The 25,790-nt window shown below is 60.1% G+C and overlaps 2 protein-coding genes across 4 annotated transcripts in view; one reads left to right on the forward strand and one right to left on the reverse strand.

Moving 5' to 3' along the window:
* The window catches only part of GAS6 (growth arrest specific 6), a 35,802-nt gene extending 31,666 nt beyond the window's left edge, over positions 1-4,136 (forward strand). For all 3 annotated transcript variants that reach the window (XM_057306925.1, XM_026488745.4, XM_044380168.3), the window contains 3 exons: positions 275-447; positions 2,447-2,675; positions 3,665-4,136. In XM_057306925.1, the coding sequence (XP_057162908.1) occupies positions 275-447; positions 2,447-2,675; positions 3,665-3,819 (557 nt within the window). In that variant the 3' untranslated portion in view covers positions 3,820-4,136. The remainder of the gene's footprint in view (positions 1-274; positions 448-2,446; positions 2,676-3,664) is intronic.
* Positions 4,137-16,656: 12,520 nt separating this feature from the next.
* TMEM255B (transmembrane protein 255B) overlaps positions 16,657-25,790 on the reverse strand; it is a 30,860-nt gene continuing 21,726 nt past the window's right edge. Inside the window, exons 5-9 of the mRNA XM_044380190.3 lie at positions 22,068-22,148; positions 21,213-21,298; positions 19,868-20,027; positions 17,105-17,248; positions 16,657-16,800 (exon numbers count right to left, since the gene is read on the reverse strand). Coding sequence (XP_044236125.3) covers positions 16,657-16,800; positions 17,105-17,248; positions 19,868-20,027; positions 21,213-21,298; positions 22,068-22,148 — 615 coding nt within the window. The remainder of the gene's footprint in view (positions 16,801-17,104; positions 17,249-19,867; positions 20,028-21,212; positions 21,299-22,067; positions 22,149-25,790) is intronic.

A 25,790-nucleotide genomic window follows, 5' to 3' on the forward strand; every position in this document is an offset into this window, starting at 1 on the left:
GGCACCGCGGCCCACGGGGCACACCTGCCTTTGCTCCCGCAGGCTTGTGTGGCCCGGTGGTCACACCAGGGGCACCAGGTGGGGCAGGCGCTGGGACAGCCAGCAAGGACGGGGGCCCACGCGTCCCCCAGTGTCAGCTCCCTGGGACAGGCTCTAGCGCTCAGCCCTGGTTCTCCCGGGGCCTCTGCAGCCAGGCGGGGCCGAGGGCTGCCACCCCCACTCACCGCGGCCTGCCCCGCCTGGATCGCCTTCTGATGTGCCGCCCTCATCGCAGCTCGGACATCCCCGGACGTCGGCACGGAAGCAACCTGGCAGATAGAGGTCGTGGCTCGGATCCGCCCTGCCACGGACACAGGGGTGCTGCTCGCGCTGGTGGGCGGTGACCACGTGGTGGCCCTCTCCGTGGCCCTGGTTGACTACCACTCCACCAAGAAGCTCAAAAAGCAGGTACCACTCGCCGCTGCCCCAGGCCTCCCCTCCTGGGCGGGTCCCCAGAGTCTGCCTCGGGGAGCTCTGCCCCAGCGCCGCACGGCCCTCGCGAGTCCAACAGCCACGTGGCTGAGGACACTGTGGACCTGAGGTCACCCGGCAGCCTGGGGGCAGAGCCGTGTGGGCGTGGCCTGGGAGCAGTTACACGGTCCGAGACTTCCCGCCAGACAGTAGCGGTTTGGAACAACGGGCGTCAGTCGCTCACGTCTGTTGTCAGACCGCTTCACTAACAAATTCAAATTTCTGGTTTTTCCTGCACACTCGATGTGCAGGCCTGGCCCGAACCCCGGGGTGATGCAGGCCAAGCCCTGAGTGCAGCTGCCCCGTGTCCAGCCGGCCCTTCACACCCAACCAGGTTGACCACCGCTGTGTGGGAACAGCCAAGGGGCAGAGGAAGGAGCTTCCATCCGCTCACCTCTGTCCAGAGTGGGTGGACCTGGCTGACCGGGAGGGTGCTTGCGCTTGGAGCCAGCCTTCCCCGCCAGCCCATCCAGCACTAGGCAGCCCAGACAGGGCAGTAGCAGGGCCGCAGCAGACCCCCCCGCCACCAAGCACCGGTCCACACACTGTCTGGACCTGCCCCAGCTGCAGACAAGCAGCAGAAATCCCACAGGGCGCTGCCGACCCTCCCGGGGCACGGAGAGCGAACGACGCTGTGTCCGTGCCCTGCTATCACACTGTCTGTCCTGTGCTGTCGGGCTGTGTGTCTGTCCTGTGCTGCGTGTCTGTCCCATGCTGTCAGGCTGTGTGTCTGTCCTGTGCTGCGTGTCTGTCCCATGCTGTCAGGCTGTGTGTCTGTCCCTTGCTGTGTATCTGTCCCATGCTGTCGGGCTGTGTGTCTGTCCTGTGCTGCGTGTCTGTCCCATGCTGTCAGGCTGTGTGTCTGTCCTGTGCTGCGTGTCTGTCCCATGCTGTCGGGCTGTGTGTCTGTCCTGTGCTGTGTGTCTGTCCCATGCTGTCAGGCTGTGTGTCTGTCCTGTGCTGTGTGTCTGTCCCATGCTGTCAGGCTGTGTGTCTGTCCTGTGCTGTGTGTCTGTCCCATGCTGTCAGGCTGTGTGTCTGTCCTGTGCTGTGTGTCTGTCCCATGCTGTCAGGCTGTGTGTCTGTCCTGTGCTGTGTGTCTGTCCCTTGCTGTCGGGCTGTGTGTCCGTCCCCTGCTGTCAGACTGTGTGTCTGTCCCATGCTGTTGGGCTGTGTGTCTGTCCCCTGCTGTGTATCTGTCCCATGCTGTCAGGCTGTGTGTCTGTCCCTTGCTGTCGGGCTGTGTGTCCGTCCCCTGCTATCAGACTCTATGTCTATCCTGTGCTGTCAGGCTGTGTGTCTGTCCCTTGCTGTCGGGCTGTGTGTCTGTCCCATGCTGTCAGGCTGTGTGTCCGTCCCCTGCTGTCAGACTGTATGTCTGTCCCATGCTGTCAGGCTGTGTGTCCGTCCCCTGCTATCAGACTGTATGTCTATCCTGTGCTGTCAGGCTGTGTGTCTGTCCCCTGCTATTGGGCTGTATGTCTGTTCCCTGCTGTCGGGCTGTGTGTCTGTCCCCTGCTGCGTGTCCGTCCCCTGCTGTCAGAGTGTTTCTGGTCCACGTTATGAGAGGCGAGTTTTGCTTGGTATGAACACCCAGTGCACGTGGGCCAGCACGGTCTCCTGGGGTATTTGCCTTTCTGCCCCAGCACCTCTGGCCCCTCCATTGTGGCTTATGTGGCATTTTCATGTTGAAGTAGTGGCCATGTCCTGTGTTCTGGATTACGGACACTCGGGCAGCACGTGCACTTAGATGGCTGGGGAGTATGGTGCCCCCGATGCCTGGCCTGGGATGGTGTTGCTGTCCCTGTCTGTCCTCTGTCCACCTCTCACACGTGGAAACTGAGTCCCACACCAGTGCGCACAGAACGCAGAGCCCGGCTGCAGGAGACCCCGCCCCCACGGAGGCCCTCGTGCTCAGGTGTGCGTCTCCCCGCAGCTGGTCATCCTGGCTGTGGAGGGTGTCACCTTGGCCCTGATGGAGATCAAGGTCTGTGACGGCCAGGAGCACCGAGTGGCCGTCTCCGTGCGGAAGGATGAGGCCACCCTGGAGGTCGACGGCACCAAGGGCCAGAGCGAAGTGAACGCGGCGGGGCTGCAGGAGCGCCTGGCTGTGCTCGCGAGGCACCTGCAAGGCTCTGTGCTCACCTTCGTGGGCGGGCTGCCAGGTAGGGCTCCTGCGGCTGCGCCCTTGGGGTGGGGGCACCCGCGGTTCTGACCACCCCCAACGTGCTGGCTCCAGACTGAGCCTGGGCGTGGCTGTAGAGGAAGAACTTGTATTTTAGCGGAAGAGACAATGCGGGGGCGTTTCTTGGCTGCCATCATGCTGCCTTAGTGTCTGTCGGTGCCAACTGAGTGGTTCAGGGGTTGAGGCTGTGGCCACACTTCCTGGGGACGAGCAGTGGCCCGAGCCTGCTGTCCCTGCGTCTTCCAAGAGCACCCGCCCAAGCGTGCATCAGACAGAGGCTCTGGCTGAGCCCGTGGGGAAGGCCTAGCAGCCGGGCCCGCGCTGGAGTCCAGGTGCCCTGGTCCCGAGGACAGAGTCACCTCCAGCCGCCGTGCTGCCCAGGAAGGGGCGACATACAGCCACCTCCAGAGACCGGGGACCCGTGTCTGAGCAGGTGGAGGGCGCTTGTCCGTGGCTGCGAGCGATCGGGGCAAAGTGGTAGAGAGGGGGTCAAGAGCAGCCGCTGACTTCAGCCCCACGGCCCCCACGGCTCAGAGCAGGTCTCCACTTGCCGCACAGGCCAGGGTTCCCGTCTTGGCCAGCAGACACAAGCTCCATTCAGTGTCAACAAACAAACCTTTGAAGACGAGGGGCTGGGAGGGTGGGAGCCCTGCTGCGTGAGTGACTCATCTGGGCCAAGAAGGAGATCAGGTTGATTTAACTGATTCGACTGTCTGCCTGAGCTTCCTGGGGGCCGGGCAGGTGTTCAGGGCCGGCCTGCGGGCACACGGCTGAGCTGCTGCTGTTCTGGGCAGAAAGGAATCCGTGTCCCCGAGGAGAAAGGCCAGGGCCGGAGAGAGAGGGATGGAGAGGGCCCTCGGGAGCCCGGGAGCCCTGTGCTGGGGGCCTTGGAGGATGGGGAGCCCTGTCTCCGGACGGACAGGGTGGCTCGCCTGCTAAGATGGTGTTTGTTCTTTCCCCACCGCCCAGATGTGCCTGTGACCTCAGCGCCAGTCACGGCCTTCTACCGCGGCTGTATGACACTGGAGGTCAACCAGAAGGCGCTGGACCTGGACGAGGCCGCCTACAAGCACAGTGACATCACATCCCACTCCTGCCCCCCGGTCGAGCAGGCCACCCCCTAGGCCAGCATGAAGAGCGCCGGTCACCCCCAGCCGCCCGCGAGAGCAGCTCTGGACGCTGGGCCCCCCACAGGCTGAGTTTCCTCTGAGACTGTTCCTTGCCTTGTAACATATATGTATATAGTTGAGGGACTGATGTTAGCCCCCCAAAGCCTCAGCCACGAGCCCCCGCGCGTCCAGCACGCCCAGCGCGTGGAGGCCAGGGGCTGGCACATGCCAGAGCAGACCCAGGAAAATAATTCTCTGTTATTTTTATTACCGAATGCTTCTTTCTGGCTTAAAAATATGGAAAAATAAAATATTTACAGAACCCTTTTTAACTGTGCTGTGGGCTCTGCTCCTTGCTCGCGGGTGCCCAGCAGCTGGTGTTGGCTGCGTGGGGCCCTGAGCGCTAGCCTCAGCTCCAGGCACCCTCCCCTGCACCCCTACCCAGCTCCTGGCTCTGGTAGCCGCTGCCCTGCTCTCTGTGTTGTGGACACGACTCAGGCAGAGGCAGGGGGCCTGGTCACCCCTCCTGGCACAAGGCAGGTGGGCACCGGCTCCTTTCTCCCAGACAAACCCATTCACCTCGCAGGCCCCAGTTTCTCTGTATGAAAAGGAAATCCCTGTTCTCTCTCTTCTGGGAGGCACTTCCGGCTGGAGCCCCTGGAATGGGCACACGCAGGTCACAGGGTGGGGCAGACCCTCAGCCCTCTGACCGCAGGAAGACCACCCTACGAAAACGCACAGAGGTCACATAGGCCTGGGCAGGGGTGGGGGGAGACCAGTGTCGAGGTTGGAGCCACAGCCAGGCACGTCCATCTGCCTGATGCAACAGTCACAGGAGGGCGGGTGGCCACCATCGCGGCAGGCGTCCATGCCCAACGCGCCAGAGAAGTTTCCGGGACCCACTGGGGGTTGTGCTCAATGACTGAGCGGCTCCTCCGAGACGGAGATTCTTGTTTCATAGACACCAAACCCCAGAGAATGTTCTGAGGCTGTGGGGCAGGTCTGGGTGTGTTTCCTCTCAGATGTTGCTCCGCGGGTGGTGGCCAAGTATCCCATAGTGCTGCCATTTCCCAGTACAGAGTGATCTCTGAAAGCTGCCTTGCAAGCACGGAGCCGTCTGGGTTTCGGTGCCTTGGGGCCCTCCAGGCAGCGGAACATGAGTCAAGAAGTCACAACCTGACCCAGAGGTGAGCCGGAAGGACAGAAGCCTGAGGAGAGCACCCAGAGCTAAGGAACACGCATACAAGTATCAAAGCGAGCCCTGCAGCGTGGAGGAGGAGAAACTCCCTTCCGGATTTCTAGAAAGCAGGGTATGGCTTCGAGGACTGCACGAGGGGCCCTGCCTGGCTGGATCGGCAAGTAGAACGGCCCGGAATGTGCCCTGGTGGGAGTAGGTGAGCAACCGTCCTCAGCCATGGCTGGCCCACCCTTCAAGGGGTCTCCAGGATTCTGGAGGGGCTGGCCATCTCAGACACCCACCAGGAGGGACCCCTCCCCAGGCCTGCTCACCTTGGAGACAATGGCAGCAGGCTGCAGATGCCGTGGCAAGGACACAGGAAGTCCCACAGGCCCCGGCAGACCTGGCCACTGAGGCCGACCAGGGGTCCCCGACACATTCACTGTGTCCTCGGCTCTTCCGGGCCTGCCCACGGCCACCTGTGCATCTGGACACCACCACCGCCTGCCTGGCTGTGTCCTTTCTATCGTTTCCCTAAACGTTTGGCGGCGTCTTACGGAAGTTCTGTTGACTCGGGACTTGAGAAAACTAGTCTAAGAGGGTCTTCAGCTGGTTCTCCACACTGGTGCATGAGAAACAAGGGACACCCACAGCCCTGTGGCTTCCCCACTCTCACTCTGCAGCCAGGGCCGATGTGTGTGCCTCCTTGTACCCTGGGGACCCCAAACCCAGGCCCCTTCCTTTGGTTCTGGGGTGGGCAGGCAGCTGGGTTGGAGCTGCAGGACACAGCCTCAGGTCTCCATGGGAGAGTGAAAGCTCGGTTCCTGGGGGCTCTGGTGTTGACCAGGAGGACCACGGCCTGCACGCCATCTGCCCAAGAAGCAGGAAGCCTCACCCCAACCCAGACAGCCTCCAGCAGCAGCTGATTACAGGTCCAAGAAGTGTGGGATGCGAGTTCTGCCTGTGGCCTCCAGGAGAGCCCCATGCTGCCCACCAGCTACCCTCATGAGACTTCAGGAGCCCAATGCAGCTTTAGGGCCTGATCCGTTTCTCAGCTTGTCACCGTACCATTCCCCGTGGTGTTGTCTGGTTTCCCTCACTGTGGAGGCAGCTCTGGAATGTTCCTGTGGAATGTTCCCCTGGCCAGCCCCCATCTCTCGAGGCCAGGACTGCTGGAGCTGAGAGCACACACACTGAGCTCCAGGTCCCCGTGGGCACACACAACAGAGGTCATGGCTCAAGGGCCTTCTGACCACCATGGGTTCGTCTTCCGTCCAGGGAAGCTAGGCACAAATGTGTTTCCTGCTGCGGTTTCCTCAGACTTCCACTGGGCGCCAGGGGTCATTCTAACGACTGCCAAGAAAAAGCTCACGGCCTGTAAAGAGCTGAATACCGCAGTCCATTCCCCAGTGGAGCCAGGCAGGAAGGCACCCTCACCACTGGCCAACCAGGCAGGGCTGGCTGCAGAGGGGTCTGTGACAGATGAAGCTCCATCCTGTCTGACTGTACACCACAGAGCTGGGGCTGGGTGACTCTGTGCGCCACGGAGCTGGGGCTGGATGATTCTGACTGTGCGCCACGGAGATGGGGTTGGAGTGATTCTGACTGTGCACCACGGAGATGGGGTTGGAGTATTTCTGACTGTGCACCACGGAGCTGGGGCTGGATGATTCTGACTGTGCGCCCTGGAAATGGGGCTGGATGATTCTGACTGTGCGCCCTGGAGCTGGGGCTGGATGATTCTGTGCGCCCTGGAGATAAATTTGGGGTGATTCTGACTGTGTGCCACGGAGCTGGGGCTGGATGATTCTGACTGTGCGCCCTGGAGCTGGGGCTGGATGATTCTGACTGTGCACCATGGAGATGGGGTTGGATGATTCTGACTGTGCACCCTGGAGATGGGGCTGGATGATTCTGACTGTGCGCCCTGGAGATGGGGCTGGATGATTCTGACTGTGCACCCTGGAGATGGGGCTGGATGATTCTGACTATGAGCCCTGGAGATGAATTTGGGGTGATTCTGACTGTGTGCCACGGAGCTGGGGCTGGATGATTCTGACTGTGCGCCCTGGAGCTGGGGCTGGATGATTCTGACTGTGCGCCACAGAGATGGGGCTGGATGATTCTGACTGTGCACCACGGAGCTGGGGTTGGAGTGATTCTGACTGTGCGCTATGGAGCTGAGGCTGGGGTGATTCTGACTGTGTGCCCTGGTGATGGGACTGGATGATTCTGACTGTGCGCCACGGAGCTGGGGCTGGATGATTCTGACTGTGCACCCTGGAGATGAATTTGGGGTGATTCTGACTGTACGCTGTGCTGGAGGAGCTGGCGGATCCTGATTCTGCCTCATGGAGGAGGACAGTAGACCATGTGATTTTGTGCTATGGAGGTGGAGTGGGGAATAGAACACGCTGTAGAGAAGAGCCACAGTACCTGTGTTTGTTTTTAGGGTACTATTGATAGGGAATGTGCGTTTTATGAAAAAGGCTCTTCTGGGTCATTTAGTAGCATCCCTGCCGTCTGGGGACTCAGGCCAGCAGTATCCATACCCCAATCCCCACAGCACTCATGACAATCAAAAATGTCTCCAGACGTTGCCAGATGTCCCCCAGATGCAAAATCATCACTGTTGAATGCCACTGCGTTACAGATAAAGGAAATTTGGCCTTACCTCACCTGACACAAGTAGAGTATTTATTTAAATCTGAAAGTCATCTACAAAGCACCAGATCATGTGGAACCACAGCCTGTGGGCCCCGTGGATCCACCCCCCTTCTGTTAGTAAAGCACACTGGCACACAGCCACACCCATTAATGACCTGTTGTCTACACCTGCACTGCTCCACAACGTCAGAGTTAAGTAGTTGCTACACACTTACTGGCCCTCTAAACGAATTATATTTACTATCTGGCCCTTCACACACCAGCATTGCTGACCCTTGTGACGGAGGAGTTACCATGACCTAAGGTAGAGAACTATTTCTTAAATAAAACACAAAATGCTCCGATGATGAAGGAAAAGATTTAAAAATTCAGTGGCATTAAAATCAAGAACTTCAAGAACAGAGTTAGAAGACAGACAATATCTGACTTCAAGACCCACTGCAAAGCTACCACGGTCAACACAGACCGTTATCACCAAAAGAACAGACAGATCAGTGGGGCAAACAGCCCAGAAACAGGCCCACATAAATGCAGTGACTGGTCTTTGACAAAGGAGCAAAGGCAATACAATGGAGCAAAGATCATCTCTTCGACAAATGGTGCTGGAGAAACTGGACATCCAGACGCAGACCTCACACCTTCACTAGAGCAACTGGACATCCAGACGCGGACCTCACACCTTCACAAGTAACCCAGAACGGATCATGGTGATGACGTGGTAGACACTGTACCAAAGACAGAATGGACAAGCTGGACCTCAGCAAAGTGAAAGCTTCTGCTCTGCAAAAGACAGTGTCAGAAGAAGGAGAAGACAAGCCATAGACAAGGAGAAAGTATCTACAAAAGACACATCTGTCAAGGCACTGGTACCCAAAATATACAAAGAACTCTTAAAACTCAACAACAAGAAAACAAGCAGCCCAAATAAAAATGGGCAAAAGACCTGAACAGACACGTCACCAAAGCAGCTGCACAGCTGGCCAATAAGCATGTGACAATGCTCCTCGCATCGTCATCGGGGAACTGCAGATGAGCACGACAGCGGGGCGTGCTGGCTGGCAATCCTGGTCTCCCACGTGCCCAGCGCTGGGGAGCAGAGCAGCAGTAGTGCTCACGCACGGCCGGAGGCGCGTAGAGAACCGTGCGGCTGCCCAGAGGCCGGTCTGGTGGTTTCTCACAAAGCCAAGCACACTCTTACCATCCGATCCAGCAATCACGCTCCCTGGTATCGACCGAAAGGAGAGGAAAACATATCCACACAAAATCCCGCACTGTGGCAGAGGTGGGAGGGCGGGCCTCTCGTCCTGGCCAGCCTCACCTTCTCTTCTCTGTCAGTAGCACCACCTTATACCTTTGCTTTAAACATTCTTTCTGCGTGTGTATTAAATTTCATAATTAAATCCCTTTAGGGCACGAGAAAAGGAAATACATACATTTATAACTGTTGCCACCTGGGAAGCCACTAGTTGAGTAAGGGCCTTGCCTCCTGGACTTTCTCTTCTTCCTGTAGGTCAGACATGTGCCCTAAAGTTCATGGGGCATCTCCACTCAGCGAGGGGTCATTCTTCACGGTGGTGGTGATGGTCTTATTCTTGTTAACTGGACACGTGCTATACTCCTGGTTCTCCTTTACACGCATGGTATCATGGTATTCTGCCCCCCTTTCATTGAGAGCCAAGTCACACACCACAATATTCACTCTTAAACAACGGACAGTTCAGGGGTTTTGTACATTAACAAGGCTGCGCAAGCATCACCACCATCTGTTTCTAGAACATTGCCTTCCACCAACAGGGAGCCCTGTCCCCTTAGCAGCCTCCAGCCCGGGTCTGCTGAGTGCCAACCACACTCAGTGATCGAGACAGAGGTGTGGTAGCTGAGCCAAGGGAGGGGTGAGGGAGAGCCCCCACGAGACCCACTCGGCGTGGTGCCCATCAGAGCTGCCAGCCAGGCCCTCAAAGCATCTACACTCAGGCACAGACTGGCCAGCGTCTGTCACTGTGAAGGCAAAGGCTTTGGCAGAGATTTTTTCCCTCAGGGAATAGTACCCAGAACACACTGCAGGCCCGGCATGGGCAGGCGCCATGTGCCAGGGGAGGTGGCGCTGCCCTGGGGACTGGGGGGTCAGCTGTGGTCACATGGAGCATGCAGGGTGTGGGGGGCTGTCCTGGGGACTGGGGGGTCAGGTGTGGTCACATGCAGAGTGTGGGGGGTTGCCCTGGGGACTGGGGGGTCAGGTGTGGTCACATGCAGCATGCAGGGTGTGGGGGGCTGTCCTGGGGACTGGGGGGTCAGATGTGGTCACACGGAGCATGCAGAGTGTGGGGAGCTGCCCCGGGGACTGGGGGGAGGGGACCTGGAGCCACCACCAGGCTGGGAGTTGAATTGTTCACATTCTTTGTGGCTGGGGCAAGGGATAAAGACATTCTTGTGGGCGAGAGCAAAAGTGTTGGCCTGGGAGTTTAATATTTTTTATCAGCTCTTGGGCTCCCAGGAAAGATAGAAGTGGGTTTGGGTGATGTGGTGTGAACAGTCTTGGGAAACATGGACGCCACTGCGTGGCTCTGACCCCGGTTGAGTGTGGAGGTCAGGAGCTGTCCTTGTGCTTTGGCGCCCGGCTGCCGTCCAGGGTTGGTGGCGCGGTTTGTCGGCCCAGGCCGCCAGGCAGCTCAGCGGCTCTCGGGCAGGACGGACCCCGATGAGGCGGGAGCCCCAGGCCCAGGAGACAGGACCTGGCTCCCTGCAGGCCCGCGGTGCTTGGGACCCACCCTGGAGGCCGTGGAGCCGGCCCTTCTTCCGTCTCCAGACCCCCACAGGACAGCAAGCTCACAAAACAGATCCGAGCCCTTGGATTGCCCAAACCACCTATCTTGGCCAGACTGTGCTGGTTCCTGAGCTCCGGACAGAGGAGCGATTGCTGGGGACTCAGGGCGCGGCCTGGGGTCCAGCCCTCGGTGCCCAGACAGTCGCCTTCACGCTCCCTGACCCCAGCCCTGCACGAAGAGGAGGGATTTCCTCTGAAGGACAAGGCGTGTTGTTGTTTCCCGTGTGCAAACCCACAGGGTGGGCACCGCCCACGTCTGCAAAGAGGAAGTCGTGCGCAGGCCAGGGCTTGGCCGGGAGTGACCCGGTCAGGGCTCCGGAGTCCAAGTTTAACTTGATCCCACTCCTAGTGACTGAACCGGAGACCAGGCTTTGCGTCCTTGTCTGTGACAAACAGCCTTCCTAAGGTCAGTTAGCGGGGCCGCACAGCTGACCCACCGCCTGCCCTATGTCCCAGTACAGCCTCCTCGTGCGAATGTGTGTTCAGCTCTTCAGAGAAAGCTCTCGATGTGCTCAGACAGCAGCGTGAGGTGTCAGCACTGCGCTGAGAATATGGCTGTTGGGCCTTCCTTGGCGCCAGCAGGGGGAGCAGGAGACCGCGTCTCCTTACCGGGTCTTTTTTTTTTTTTTTTTTTTTCCCCTCCCCTCTCTTCCCCTCCCCTCCCCTCTTCTCTCCTCCCCACTTCTCCTCCCCTCTTCCCTCCTCCCCACTTCCCCTCTCCTCTTCCCCTCCCGGCCCCACCTCTCCTTATCTCTTTTCCCCAGTGATGCAGGACAGTAAGTTAGGACTCTGGCCTGTCACTCAACCAGGATTTGGTCATCGCCCAGGTGGGTGCCCACCTGCTGCCCCAGGTGTGTCTCGGTCAATGGCAGTTGGTCTGCAGGAGGCAGAGCTGCGCCCCAGGCTCTGGCTGAAGGGCCTCAGAAGCCACCCGCCCCTGTGGTCTCTTGGAGCAGAGAGATTGGGTCTTACAGGTGTCTGCTCTGCAGGCAAGGGGGGCCCCATATGGGGCTCCCTGCACAGCTGACTGGGCAGCCTCTAAAGCAATCCTTGGAAGATGGCAGCTCGTAGCCCAGACACCTTGAACGGGAAGCACGTAGCCTCAGGGGGCAAGTCTTTTTGCAGGTGTGACGGCAGATTTGGAAAAGAAGCACACACAGACCTCAGTGAAAGCACACGCCCTACAAGCAGCATTTGATATTTGAGCCAAAGTGTCTTTCATCCCCGGCAAGTGCATGCGGAGGGAGCACAGCACTGAGCACAGAGCCCCTGTGCTTCCCTGGGACACACATATAAATGCGTCCACATACAACACATCCCCTTAAAACATGACCCTCACGCGGGCATGCAGGGCCAGATTCCCTTTGCAAAGTCATAACAATGAGCTCATTAGGGAGATAGGAAGACAGCAAATTTTGTCTAGTACTTGGTGACAGAATACCAGCGCAGGGAGGCTGGGAATATGGGATCTGTCTGGGGTCTGGCTTACACTCTGGGCAGCCGAGCCGAGGTGCTGCCGGGGGGCCTCGGCCACCTGGGGATCTGTCCCCACCACTGGTCTTGGCCTCTGCTGGCAGATGTGCCCAGGAGGGGAAAGAAGGCACAGAATTCAGGAACATTTCCCTGATGTCTCTAGGAGGTTGGCCACAGAAGCAGGGTTTATAGAGGCTGCTTTGTTTTTTAACAAACCAAAACTAAATTAATTTTCCATCTACCCCCGTGTGTCATGGAGCATAGGGGGGAGGCTTCTCCCCCGGGAGGAAGTGGGCTGGAGCACAGAGAGGTGGGGCGCGGGGAGGCTGCACATCCTCGGACAGAGGGGGGTCCCCAGGAGTTGAGGCTGGGAAGTGGCCACAGTGCTGCAAGGGAACAGAAAGGTGTCCTCAGTTCGTGGAAGGGCCAGCCCCACACGCAGTCCACATGGAGCACGACAGCATGCCAAGCACCACCAGCAGCCCAGAAAGAGCCCTCCTGGGGCCCGGGCTCCCTCCACACCCAGGGCCACCCGCCTGACCCAGGCTTCTTGATCAGAGTCCACCACCAAGGAGGCCGGAGGGAGGGCCCCATATGGGCCGCGGGGGCCCCCTCTGCACATGCCCTGCACCTGCAGCCACCTGCAGAGCCACCAGCCCCGGAATTCGTGGCTTCCCAGCCGTGCCCTTGCTGTGGGTGAGTCTTGCACCAAGGTGCAAACACGTCCAAGGACAAGGCTGCCCGAGCGTCTGTGGGTGCTCTGGGTTCCCCCAGCACTTCGTGTTTTCAGGGAAAATGAAAGCATCAACATTTTCGGTATAGTTCAGTGGTTAATTTTATGTGTCCACTTGTCCAGGCCTTGGTGCCCAGATGCTCAAACACTAGGCTGGTTGTTGCTATGAGGGTGTTTTCTAGATGCCATTGACAAATAAATCAGCCCAACCATTTGAAGGCCTTAAGAGGAGAAGACCGCGTTCCCGGGGAAGAGGGACACTGCCTCTGTACTGACTGAACCTGCAAGACCCATTCTTTCCTGGTCTGCAGACTATGTCTGTCCTACCTGGAGGTTCTGGGCTCTGTCTGCCTGTCTGTCTCTGTCTGTCTGTCTCTGTCTCTGTGTAGCAATATCTGTGTCATCTATATATGCACACATGTCCTAGGGGTTCTACTTCCCTGGGGAACCCTGACTAACACACAGAGACTCGAGTAAAAGTGATTCTGAGAAAAAAAATGTTGGGTATGGCACATATTTTAAGTCAATAAAATTTCCAGTTTTTCTCCACCTCCCAACAAACCTCTTAAATTTTCCCCCTTAAATTCTAATGGTTAAAAATACCTACTTAAAAGCAATATTTAGGGGCGCCTGGGTGGCTCAGTCATTAAGCGTCTGCCTTCGGCTCAGGGTGTGATCCCGGCGTTATGGGATCGAGCCCCGCATCAGGCTCCTCCGCTGCGAGCCTGCTTCTTCCTCTCCTACTCCCCCTGCTTGTGTTCCCTTTCTAGCTGGCTGTCTCTATGTCAAATAAATAAATAAAAATCTTTATAAATAAATAAATAAATAAAAACAATATTTAAATAAATAAGATAAACAGTCCCCTCTATGAAACACACAGGTTGTTTAAGAGCTCTGATGTCCTGGTGGTGCTGTGGTCCCTTTGCTCTCCACCTGCCAGGTGTCCAGGGCCTGTGAGAGGCCAGCGCCTCTGTCCTCTGTGGCTCCTCCTGGACCCTTCCCCACCGAGGAGGCCAGGGGCCCCAGGGCCTTAGCATTCTGAAAGATGAATTTCCTCACAAGCCATAGCTAAGCCCAAGAGTATGGCCAGAGTCATCAGCATGGGCTTCAGAATCCAATGGTTGGGGCTCTACCCACCTCTGTTTCTCCCTTCTGACCATGGGGGACAAACCAAACCTCCAGAGAACATTCTCTCTGGTCTGCTGGGCTCCCAGTCTTTACCATGAATGTTTCCACTAGCTCTCTACTGGAAACGAGCAGCTGAGAGACCACGGAGTAAACTACCACAGACCACGGAGTAAACCACCACAGACCACGGAGTAAACCATGGACCGTGGAGTAAACCACCACGAACCATGGACTAAACCACCACAGGCCATGGAGTAAACTATCACAGACCACAGAGTAAACCACCACGAACCATGGACTAAACCACCATAGACCACGGACTAAACCACCACAGACCACGGAGTAAACCATGGACCGTGGAGTAAACCACCATAGACCATGGACTAAACCACCACAGACCACGGAGTAAACCACCACGAACCATGGACTAAACCACCATAGACCATGGACTAAACCACCACAGACCACGGAGTAAACCACCACGAACCATGGACTAAACCACCACAGGCCATGGAGTAAACTATCACAGACCATGGAGTAAACCACCACGAACCATGGACTAAACCACCACAGACCATGGAGTAAACTATCACAGACCACGGAGTAAACCACCATGAACCATGGACTAAACCACCACAGACCATGGAGTAAACCACCACAAACCCCAGACTAACCACCACAGACCACGGAGTAAACCACCACAGACCACGGAGCAAACCACCACGGACCACGGAGTAAACCACCACAGACCACAGACTAAACCACCACGGACCACGGAGTAAACCACCACGGACCACGGAGTAAACCACCACGGACCACGGACTAAACCACCACGGACCACGGACTAAACCACCACGGACCACGGACTAAACCACCACGGACCACAGAGTAAACCACCACGGACCACGGACTAAACCACCATGGACCACGGACTAAACCACCATGGACCATGGACTAAACTACCATGGACCATGGAGTAAACCACTCCAGACCACAAAGAAAACTGCTGTGAATCATGAGGAAAGCCTGTGGCGGGCAGAGCCTCACTGGGACAGCTTTGCTCACACAGGGGCCCCATCAGAAAAGCAGACAGACACTCTTGGTTCTGGAATGCAGCAAAACCTCTGCCTCCCCTTTGTTTGCACACATCATGACACCGAGCCTCCTGCACATCCTGGCCAGGTGACCCCTAGAAGCAGGGAAGGTGGGTCCCCTTTAAGGTCTGCCTTTCAGTGAACGGCTCAACACAGCCCCCACCTGCTATCCACTCCCTGTTATGCAGGGGGTACTTTGCTGCTAATGACAGCACTTGGAACACTCCCTTTCCCTCTCTGTTGGTCATGGAAACAGAGCATCGGTTCCCCTTCTCTCCCCAGGAGACACATGGAGCCCCCCAATCAGTCATCTCCTTGAAATCTGATTGTTGGTGTGTTCCTGCCCGTGCTGGTGATGGAGGCCGACGAGGCAAGGGGAGGAAAGCCCAGGCCTCCCCCAGGGCCAAAGAGGGAGCATCTGTGTCCGGACGAGCCAGAGGCCCCGACGGTGGCTGAGGATGGAAGGGGGTGGACCCGTTTGCCAGCGCCATGGCGGAGGCAGGAAGTCCCCTGACACAGCCCATGCTCCTACAAGGAGACGCATCATGACCTGCAAGGGCAGGACACCCACCCAGGGCCCTGAGCTCAGGACCCAGAGCAGAAGGGCCCCCAGTAGCTGCCCGCCTCCAAGGACTGGCGGGTGCCCAGGACGAGTCAGGGCTGGCCCTTGGGGCGCGCCCAGGGCCTCACAGCCAAGCTTGTGGGAGGCATCAGATGGGAGCAGGAGCCCTGACAGGGTTGGGGGCCCAGCGCTTGGGGGCACGCCTCCCCCCACCCCGGAGTGGATGAGTGACAACCTGGGCAATCCAGCCTGTGCTTGGGTCCAAGTTTCTGCACTGGGGTTTGTCCCCAAAGGTGGCCCAGCAGCCAAGGATCCAGTCTCCCTAAGGCTGTGGATCTCCCGCTCTGGGCTTGGCAAACTAGAGGGATGCAGAGCAGAGCCCTCAGGACACAGGCCACGTCAAGGAACGTGGCCTTCACTGTGGTGGGCACTGAAGGGGAAGCCCGGAGGCAGGTGTGGGTGACGCTCCAGGGAAGATGAGGCTGCTGAGTGTGGCTGCCGGCGTGACGTGGGGTGCACCTGCCGTCCAGGGTCAGCGCTACGGGGCTTGCGGGCAAACACTCTCATTTCCTGACCCTTGGCATCATTCCACCCACGTCACAGGGGCAGAGAGGACACTCTCAAGCCAGGCCTCACACCCGTGGACCCCATGGGACCAGGACCTGCTGATGGCTACTGGCCGACGCTTCCTGGGAAGGGGAGGCGTCCCATGCCACAGCCTTGTGGAGACTTTGGGTAGACTTCTGTGTCAGGTCCCCTCCTGGAGATCAAAGGCCCCCCCACACACACCCAGGATGCTCAGCTACTAGCCGCATCTTCAGGGTGAGTGGGGACAGCACCCGGCCAGGAGGCCAGGATGTGCTCTGCCCTGCCAGCTGTCCTCCCTCGGCCGACCACAGGCCACAGCCGTCCTTGGCACGCTGCGACCCCTGTCCTGGGCTCCGGAGAGCCTCCTGCACCTGTCCCAGCCGCTCGTGCCACTGGACTGGGGAGCCCTCTCTGGACCTCACGGACACCCCAGGGCAGCCAGCCGGGCTGGCGTATGGGCTTCCCCAGGCCACACATGGAGCTGTGCAGAGACGGAGAAGCCAAACCCAGGACTGGAGGGCAAACTAGGCACGTGCCGCTTCAGGAACGAGGTCTCAGCCCCATCAAACAGCCCCCTTCCCACAAGAGTCCCCAGGCCCTCGTGTCTTACTGGGTTTGCCCTATGAGGCGGCCGCTTCTGTGGGTAAAGGCGTGGCTGGAGGGCAAGCTCCCACGGTTACCCTTGAAGAATGGCTCACAGGCCCCGGGCGGCAGGCCAGGACTCTGAGCGAACTTCCGCAGGGCCCAGACCTGGGAGAAAAGGCTCAAGGTCTGGACGACCCCAAAGGCCGGGTCACCAAAGCCACACAGAGCAAAGGAGGCTCGAAAAGTGGAGGGGTCGGGGGCTGTCTGCCATGATTCCCTCACATTGTCCCCAACCCCCTTGCCACGCTGGTCTGCTACCCTGTAACTGAATGGGGGGAGGGGAGGCCGTGGGCCCCCCTCTTCCCTCCACCTGAGCCCCCATTCGTGTCCCGTCTGACTAGGGCTGTCCTGGGCAACCACTGCCCGTGACGGGAGCACAGTGGCTTCCCCAGGGCGACACCGGGCCTACCTGGAGAGGCAGAGGGTAGGACGAGCAGGCGGGGAGGGTCGCAGGCGCCGGGCAGAAGCCCGTGTAGGCCAGGATCTGCTGGGCTGGGTTGTAGAGGATCTGGGGTGGAGCGGACGGGCCGTAGGCCAGCTGGGACAGGGGCACCTGCCGCGAGAATGGACATGCGTCAGCCGGCCACCCTGGGCTTCAAGTTGAAGGCCTGCAGAGCCCTGTCCTCCCACCACCCCCCTCTGATGCCTGCAAGGGGGAGGTCACTCTCTCGGGCCAGAACTAAACCCCTCAAAGCACGGCTTATTTTTGCTTTTTATTTTTCTATTTGTCTCAGGGACCTGCCAACATGCCAGGCTAGGCCAGGCTCTCTTTGGTGTTGTATTTGAAGAAGCAAGGAAACCGCTGGTTCCGGGGCGCCTGGTGGTGCTGCCGGCTAAGCGTCTGACTCTGGATTTGGGCTCAGGTCATGATCTCGGGGTCATGAGATTGAGCCCCACGTCAGGCTCCGCGCTCAGAGGGGGGTCCGCTTGAGATTCTCTCTCCCTCCGCCCCTCCCCACGTGCACGTGCTTCCCCGCTCCACTAAAATAAATCTAAAAACCTTTAAAAACCCACCACCGGTTCCTCCCCTCCAGGGGCGTCTGTTCTGGGGTGTCTCTCAGCCCGCCTGTGGCAGCAGGAGGGGCTGACTCCCCACAGGTGCTGCCCCAGAAAGCACAGCACAGGGCTGGGCCGCCTGGTCACAGGGATTTCTGGAGAAGTGCAAATAACACCGAAGACCCCAACCCCTCCGGGCCACGCTCGTGAGCTCACCGGGGGACTCCAACTCTCCAAAGAAAACAGGACGTGGGCCAGCCACCTGTCGCCCCACGAGGGGGCCGCGGGATGGAGCCCTCCCCAGAGGGAGGCTTGGGGGTCCCAGACCAGAGGTGCGTCCCTCCCCACGATGACAGACCTGGATCCCCTGACAGCATGGGGCAGGCCCCGCTGCATCAGGGAGGGGCCTCGGTAGCAGAGAGGGGGTCTCTGAAAACTCGTGGCTGCCCACTGAAGTAAGTGGAGGCAGGTGTTGAGCAGTGGGGGTGGGAGGGGACCAGCAGAGGGGGTGGCAGCAGAGAAAGCAGAGAGCACACCCATGTCTACCCGCATGGCTTGGCCTCGGAGTGAGGAGTTTGCTAACCCACTGTCACCTCCTTGGTCCCGCCCTGCCCGGGGTGGCCTCTGCACACTCTGACGGGCAGCTAAGGACGCCGGAAGAAAGAACGGGAAACTGGGGGCGAGACCCACAGCTTGACTGCCGCTTCATGACCACACGTGCCCAGCACCTACTATGCGCTGGCTATCCTGGGGGACTAGAGCCACGCCCACGGAGGGGTGCAGGGAGCATCTCGGGACTTGAGACCTGCTTTGTGGGGGAGCACCCCGGCTGGAGGAAACAGCTGCATCCCGCGGCCTGGGGGCTGGGCCCAAGCAGGGCTGGCGGCGGGGTGTTGTGGGCTAGAGAGGGGCTGCCGGACCTGACTCTGTGTTTGTGCCATTTCGGGGTTTGGAGAGATGAGCGGGGCTGGCAGTCTCCCATGAGGGAGCAAAACGTGTCGGCCTCGGCGGCCCCGCTCTGCTGGGGACACTGGGAGTCCAGCGTGGCTCAGGCCTCTCTCCCCGCACCTGCCCACCTGGCCCTGACTTGGCCCGGGGCCCAGCCGCGTGCATGAGGACTCGCGGCCCACATTTCTCACCCAGCCTGGGTTAACCGTGCTGCCACGTTCCCGAGGCCACCCCGTCCCCGGAGACCCTCCTGCAGCCCCAAGGCCTCACACTCTGCCTCTTAGCGCCCGCCGCGGGCAGGCATCTGGCGGCAACCCTGGGGGCCTAACGAAGTGCCTTCGTTCCTGAACATAGTCTTTAGATTATAAAATCCGTTGAACTTACAAGACTACCTGCTCAGTGGGTGTAAAAGTTTAAGGCATCTCCTTCCTTCTCTCTTAGAATACCCCAGAGCTTTGGGTTTGAGAAAGACAGCCTCCCAGAGTGGCACTTTGACACGGCTCTGTGGCCTCTGCTGACCGGGGGCCCTTCTGGGGCATCGCTCCGTTCCCAATAGGACGCTCCAGCAATTCTGGGGGGGACTCGGTTCCTAAACATGGCCGGTGACCAGCGTCTCCCGAGCCCTCGGGAAGTGCCAGCTGTGGACACTAGTTTGAGGTGGCCTGTGGGGACCGGTGTGCCTGTGTGTCCACACTCGCCTGTCCCAACTTAACCGGGTGCCCCGCTGTCTGGAGTCCGCGGCCGGCTTCAGGAGGGTGGTGCGGGCCACGCGGGAAATCTAGCTCGGAGCAAGCGGGTCCCAGGGAGAAGACAGGACAAGGGCGAGCGGCTCCCTGTGCAGAGGGAAGCAGCGAGGGCGCTGCCCAGGGAGGCTCGAGGGTGGGGAGGCTCCGCGGGCCCGGGGACTGCCGCAGCGCCCAGCCCTAAGGCTCCCGTTCACCCGTTGGCACGTCGGGATCACCCCTAATGTGGGCACGCGTGGACCCAAGCCCTGGATCCAAGACAGGAGGCTCGGGGGATCCCTGCGCAGCGGCGGGGGGGGGGGGGGGGGGGGGAGCGGCCGCAACTCAGAGGAGCTGCTTCTGCGACAGCGGCGACGGCTGGCCGTGGCACGAACGCCCTGCTGGTGGTCCTCGAGAGCCTCTGTTTCCCCACTTGTAGGTGAGGATGAGGAGGCCCACCCTGCCCACCTCGGCGGACGGGGCCCCCAGCACCCGGGGCCGCTCACCATGTCCTTGAAGGCCCCCAGGACGGCGGCCGTGAGGATGCCCAGGAGCACGCCCAGCACGTTGAGCGCCGCCGAGGCCCAGAGCAGCCGGTGGAGGTGAAGCACGTCCTGACAGCCGCGCACGCCCACGAACTCGTAGTAGGTGGGAGGGGGTTCCGTGCTGCCCAAGGACAGGCAAGTGTCACCCACGCGGCAAGGGGGTGACAGGGCAGGGCACAGCGCACCAGTGCTCAAGCCAGTGCTCCGACGCGGGCAAGCTATGGCGTCTGCCGTGAAGGCCCTGCAGACCCTGTTGGGGGGGCGCCCTGGGGCCATGGTGGCAAGGCTGTCCCCCACGGCATCTGGAAATCCCCCGGGGAAAGAGTCCAGGCCTCTGAGCAGGAAGAACCATCCGAGCCCGCCCCCCAAACCCAGGCCCAGGCAGAAGGGTGATGACTGGGTCCCCTCAGAGCAAGCAGCACTCATGAGCACGGGAGGGTGAGCCCCCGCGGGTCTCCGTCCTGCCCTCCCAACACAGGCCTGTGGGGCTCCATGCACAGGTGCCGGGGCCGGGGGCCTGCAGCCACGACCCACGCACGTGCTGCTTCTCCCGTTTGGGCTTGGAAATGGGATGGAACCCTCATTTGGGGGAAGGGGGCTGCTGCTAAAAGCCCTGGGGTTTTCAACAATTCAGGGGAGGGGTCCCCAAGAAGCAATCGCTAAAGTCCCTGCTGGTTTTAATGTCGGCGTGCCCGCTATTCACACAAAGCCGGTGCCCCAGGGCCTGTCCTGGGGAGGCCCCCACAGCGCTGTGAGCTTGCCGGCCGCCTGGGCATGTACTCCCAGCCCGTGTCAGAGAAGTGTGCCCTCCGCTGTCCACAGAGGACGGGAAGGGAAGCCTTCTAGAGCCAGCCGTGCGCCGTGTTCTCACCGGCCGGCCAGGCCCGGGGAAGGGAGCCCCAGCTGCAGCCGCTCCAGCCAGGCCCTGCTAACCCGGGAGAGATCCCTGGGAAACTCGGGACACTCACATCCAGAGACTCAGGCTCCCACAGAGCCACGGCCAGGGGGTGGGAGGCCATGCCCTCCCCCATCCCATACCACCTCGCTGAGCCTCAGTTTCTCATCTGTGACATGGCGTCAGCTCCCCTTCCTCACAGAGGAGATGGCGGGGTGTGGGGCCAGGGCCGGGGGCTGGGGGACCGGGGCTGGGGGCCCAGGGGGTCAGGAGGCCGGGGGGCTGGGGGCCGGGGGACTAGGGCTGGGGGCCTGGGAGTCAGGGGGCCGGGGCTGGGGGACAAGGGCCGGGGGCCCAGGGGGTCAGGGGTCGGGGGACCGGGGGGCCGGGGCCGGGGGCAGGGAGCCCCACCTCTGGCAGTCGTAGAGCTCACAGCAGTAGCAGGTGCTGCTCCTCACCTTCAGCAGGCATGTACCGCTCAAGGAGGGACAGGTGACCTACAAGCAGAGAGACCTTGTCAGGCGCCTGCCTGTCCTCACCCCAGAGTGGGCAGGGCTGCCGCCCTGGGAGCCAGGACCCGGCCACAGCTCCTGGGTCAGTCAGGCAGCTCCTCTTCCTGAGCCTTGTCTCCTGACCTTCCCCTCCCTCCACCCATTCCAGGTGTAGTGGATGGGGGGTGGCAGGGCCCTTCCCTGCTGGAGGGGTTCAGGACCCTGCTTGGCCTAGCCAGGGGGTCCAGGCAGCCATCGTTTAGTTGTTTAGTCGACAAGGAGAGGGAGGGGGTTCCAGACACGAAGGCTGCGGGCAGGGACTGATGGGGGTGTCTCCAGGAGGGACAGGTGGGGATGCCTCCAGGAGGGACAGGTGGGGATGCCTCCAGGAGGGACAGGTGGGGGTGTCTCCAGGAGGGACAGGTGGGGATGCCTCCAGGAGGGACAGGTGGGGGTGTCTCCAGGAGGGACAGGTGGGGATGCCTCCAGGAGGGACAGGTGGGGATGCCTCCAGGAGGGGGCAGTGATCAGGGTCAGATGGGGTCATGAGGACAGTGAACAGTGCTGCACCCAACCCAGAGGCGGGCTGCAGGATAGCTGGGTGTCACCAGAGGCATCTGGCAGCTGCCACACCACAGTGCCACGAGGCGTGGTGTGTCCGTGGGTCAGGAAACATGCTGGAAGCAAAGCATTCAGATTCTGACAGGGGCACAGAGAGCCTCTGGGGCCTGGATTAGCAGAATGAAGCCACCCACGCCACGCATGTCCCGCGTACCTCGGTCTGGTAGGTGTCGTGCACGTACCCCGCCTCGCTGGCGAAAAACTGGCATCTTCCCGTGGTGAGGGGCCTGGGCTCCTGGGCACAAAACACGCGCGTGGAATGCCGTGGTTTCAGCCCCAGTCAGGAGGCCCGGGGCACTGTCAGACCCTTCCACCCGCATAAGCCCCCCTTCCTTCCTCCCTCCCCTCCCTCCTGCCGTCCCCCCACCAACCACTCAGCACACATGCACCACGGCCCTATTCAGTTCTCCCTCCGCAAGCCTGTCCCCAGCGTTCATGGAGACTCGCGGGGCCAGACTGCAAAGGTATCAGGTTAGACACAGGCCGCCCCGCGGGGACACAGCAGTAACAAGGAGTTTGGGCCCCATCACTGTGTGTTTCTCCGTTAGCCGTTTTTCTCAGAGCACTCCCATCTCTGACTGAAGAAGAGCACAGGAAACCACCCGTGACAGCAGCGTCCGGACCGTACAGGAGCGGGGCTGAGCAGCCGCGTGGGTCCACCTTCCCGCAGGAGACGGCCGGCGCTTAGGAAATGGGAAGGATGGACGGAGGCGGACGACAACAGGGCTGTGCAGGGCCCGGGGCCGGGAGGCTGGTGTCCCCACCGTGCAGGTGCCCTGAGGCCCCACAGTGACCACCCCTGAGCCCTCACCAGACGCTCACTGATACCGCTCTGCCTCTCCCTCCGGGGTGCTATCCCTACAGGGCCTTGATCCAGCAGCACCAGCTCAGTGTCCCACCGACTGCGGGCGCTGGCGGCCCAGGTGACGGACGGCAGCATCCTGCGGACAATGGGGTTCCCGTCCTGCTGGATCGGCGCCCTTCCTCACGCCAAGAACCGCGTGGAAACACTCTTTCTGACTCTACATCATGGCCTTGCTGTAAGGGTCCAGACACACAGGTCACCCTGTCCCGGGCTGAGTCCAGCCCCGTAGGAGTGGCGGCCACCGGTCTGGGACAGCACATCTCACGACTGTTTCTGCTTCGGTCCGCCGGGCCACCATAATACATGCCACGGACGGGGCGGCCTGAATCACGGACCCCTGTTCCCGCAGCCCTAGCGGCGGCCCGAGACCAGGGTGCCAGCCTCTTCCTGCCTTTCCTCCCACGGCAGACAGAGGGCTCCGGTCTCTTTTTGTCCAGACACTAATCCCACCACGGGGGCCCCGTCCTCATGACCCCGTCTGACCCTCATCACTTCCCAGTGGCCCGCCTCCTGATGCCACCACATGGGTTCTGGGGACACGGACGTTCAGCCAGCTGGGCACCACCTTCAGTCAGAGACCAAGAATTGGTGTAAGACTCGGACTTTTCAGTAAATTCCTTCCTCGCACAGAAGCACTGGTAGCTTGGTTTCATTTTCTGTCTAATCTTCAGGGTCCAATCAGGACGAAATAGTTCTTAATAGTTTGAATTAAATAAAATCGTGACCTATTTTAGTCCCAGCTGTCACACAAACTTGGCTTTCGAATGTCTGCTGACCCTGGAGATTGAGTTTCTCTGTGGATAAGCCCCATCTCTGCTGGGGCTGGAGAGAGCCCAGAGTCCCAGTCCTTCTGGTCTAGGAAAGTGGGCGGTGGGTGTGCAGAAAGACCATTGACAGGGTTTTTATTCCTGTTCCACATAGATTAACATCAAGACACCATACTTACTAATATCAGACTCTAAGTCCCTAAAGCTCAGTTAAAACCCTGTGTGTCTCCCGCAGGATCCGGTCCCTACAGCCCTCGGGCCACATCTGGCTCATCGCCTGATTTTGTAAATAAAGTTTTATTGGCACAAAGCCATGTTCATTTGTCCACATATGGTCTGTGGCTGCTTTTGTGCTGCGACGGCGGAACTAAGTAGTTGTGGCCAAGGCCACGTGGCCATAGGCCTGGTGCCCTGACCCTGACCCTTTCCAGAGAGGGCGGCTGCCCCTGGCCCGTTGCACATGTGGAGGGCAGCTGTGAACGAGGAGCCGGGGCCCCCGGGAGGAAGAGGACACCGTGACCCCGCCGTCAGTGCAGCGTGGCCAGTGCCAACCGCAAGGCTGGTCTGCAGGCCACAAGTCTGTCCTGACCCCATCACTTCCCGTGTCCTGTGATGAAGCAGCACCACGAGTCCCACAGCCCAGGAGGTCCGCTTGACGGCCCCGCTGCGTCGAAATCAGTGATTCCTGACAAATCTGCCGGCGACCACCTTGCGAGTCCCGGGGGCGGGTGTTCCGCTCTACGAGGCACCCAGCCAGTTTGGAAGGGGGGAGCCCGGAATGATAGCGGGTGACATTCACGCCTCGCTGCAAAGACAGACCACGTCAACAGATCCCACTCATCCACGAAAGGGGACGGGGCGGAGGGAGCGCACGCCTTCCCTTGTCACTCCCGCAGCGCGGTGTGGAGATCCCCGCTTCACAACGAGTGGTTTTGAAGAAATTTCTCTCCGACATGTGCTGCGTGGGAGGCGGGGCTGGCAAACACCCGTGCACAGGGCTAACCTCCAAACCCAGGGTTCCCCAGGCTGTCTGCCCGACCCAAGGCCTCCGGGCTCTGCTCAGAAGCCACGGCAAGCACGGCCGGCAGCGGGGAGAGAGGAGCCCGAAGCGGAGGCCGTGAGCAGACTGAAGGCCTGAGGCTGGGACTGACCCGGGAGGGGAGCTGACGCCCGGCGGGCACTGGCGCAGTCCTCAAGGTCCAGCCACATTGTCACCATTCCTAGGGTGCCGGTCAGGCCGGCCGCAGGCGGGCGCAGAGGGGCCGCGGCACAGGAAGGGGCGTCCACCCTGCAGGCCCAGTGGTCCGGAGGCGACTGGCCTGAGCTCTGCAGGCCTGCGTGCTGGGGCCTGTGCTCCCCACATCCTGGTGTCCCCACGTTTTGTCCCCCAGTTGTTGGCATCTTAAAATCATAATTTAGGGAAGCGGTAAAAGCTGGTGACGAGTTTGTAGGAAAGAGCCTTCGGTCAGTTGATTTTATCATCTGTTGGACGATCACCCCCAGCCCCCGAGTCAGCTGCCCACGTTCAACCTGAAACTCAGCTCCTTCGGACCCACGTCCACATCTTCCCCAACGCATACGCCCTGCACGGGAGGACGGGCCAGCCCTGCGGACACCGGCCACGTGCAGCCAGCGGAAAGCAGACAACCAAGCCGAGGAATAAAGGAAGGTGCCAGGATGTGAGGAGTGGGCAGTGCGGCGGGCTCAGCCTGCGGTCTCCGGGGGGGGGCGGCAGCCCTCACTTCCAACCCCCAGCCGGGGGGAATGGAGCCGTGCACGTGGTCCTAGCTTTTTTACAGACTTTTATTTGGAAATGATTTCAAACTTACAGAAGAGTGGACAGAAGAAGAAGAGGTTACTATAAGGCAAACCGGATGAGGCTAAGATTAACACCGGGTGCCAGCACTTCCTGAAGACCTGAGAAGTGCTCACGTTTATGCAGGACACGATGGAGCCTCAGGGAAGGGCTGACGGCTTTGCCTTCTCGGGGCAGAGATGGGGCACCAGGTCGGGACCACCGTGGACTGACAATGGGGCCGGGCCCCTGCTCCCCCCTCCGACTCTGCCCCCAGGGGGCTGGGCCTCACACACCGTCCCTGAGCTGGGAACCCAGAGCCGCCGTGTACACTCCCGCAGCTCCCTGCGCCCAACCACCTTACCATGCTCCCCCAGCCCCTTCCTCTCCCCGGTCACCAGCCAAGCAGGACCTGGGGTCGAGCAAAGACGCTCATCTTCAAACACCATG

This window comes from Ursus arctos, unplaced genomic scaffold (genome assembly GCF_023065955.2).
Source record: "Ursus arctos isolate Adak ecotype North America unplaced genomic scaffold, UrsArc2.0 scaffold_10, whole genome shotgun sequence".
Taxonomy (NCBI): Eukaryota; Metazoa; Chordata; class Mammalia; order Carnivora; family Ursidae; genus Ursus; species Ursus arctos.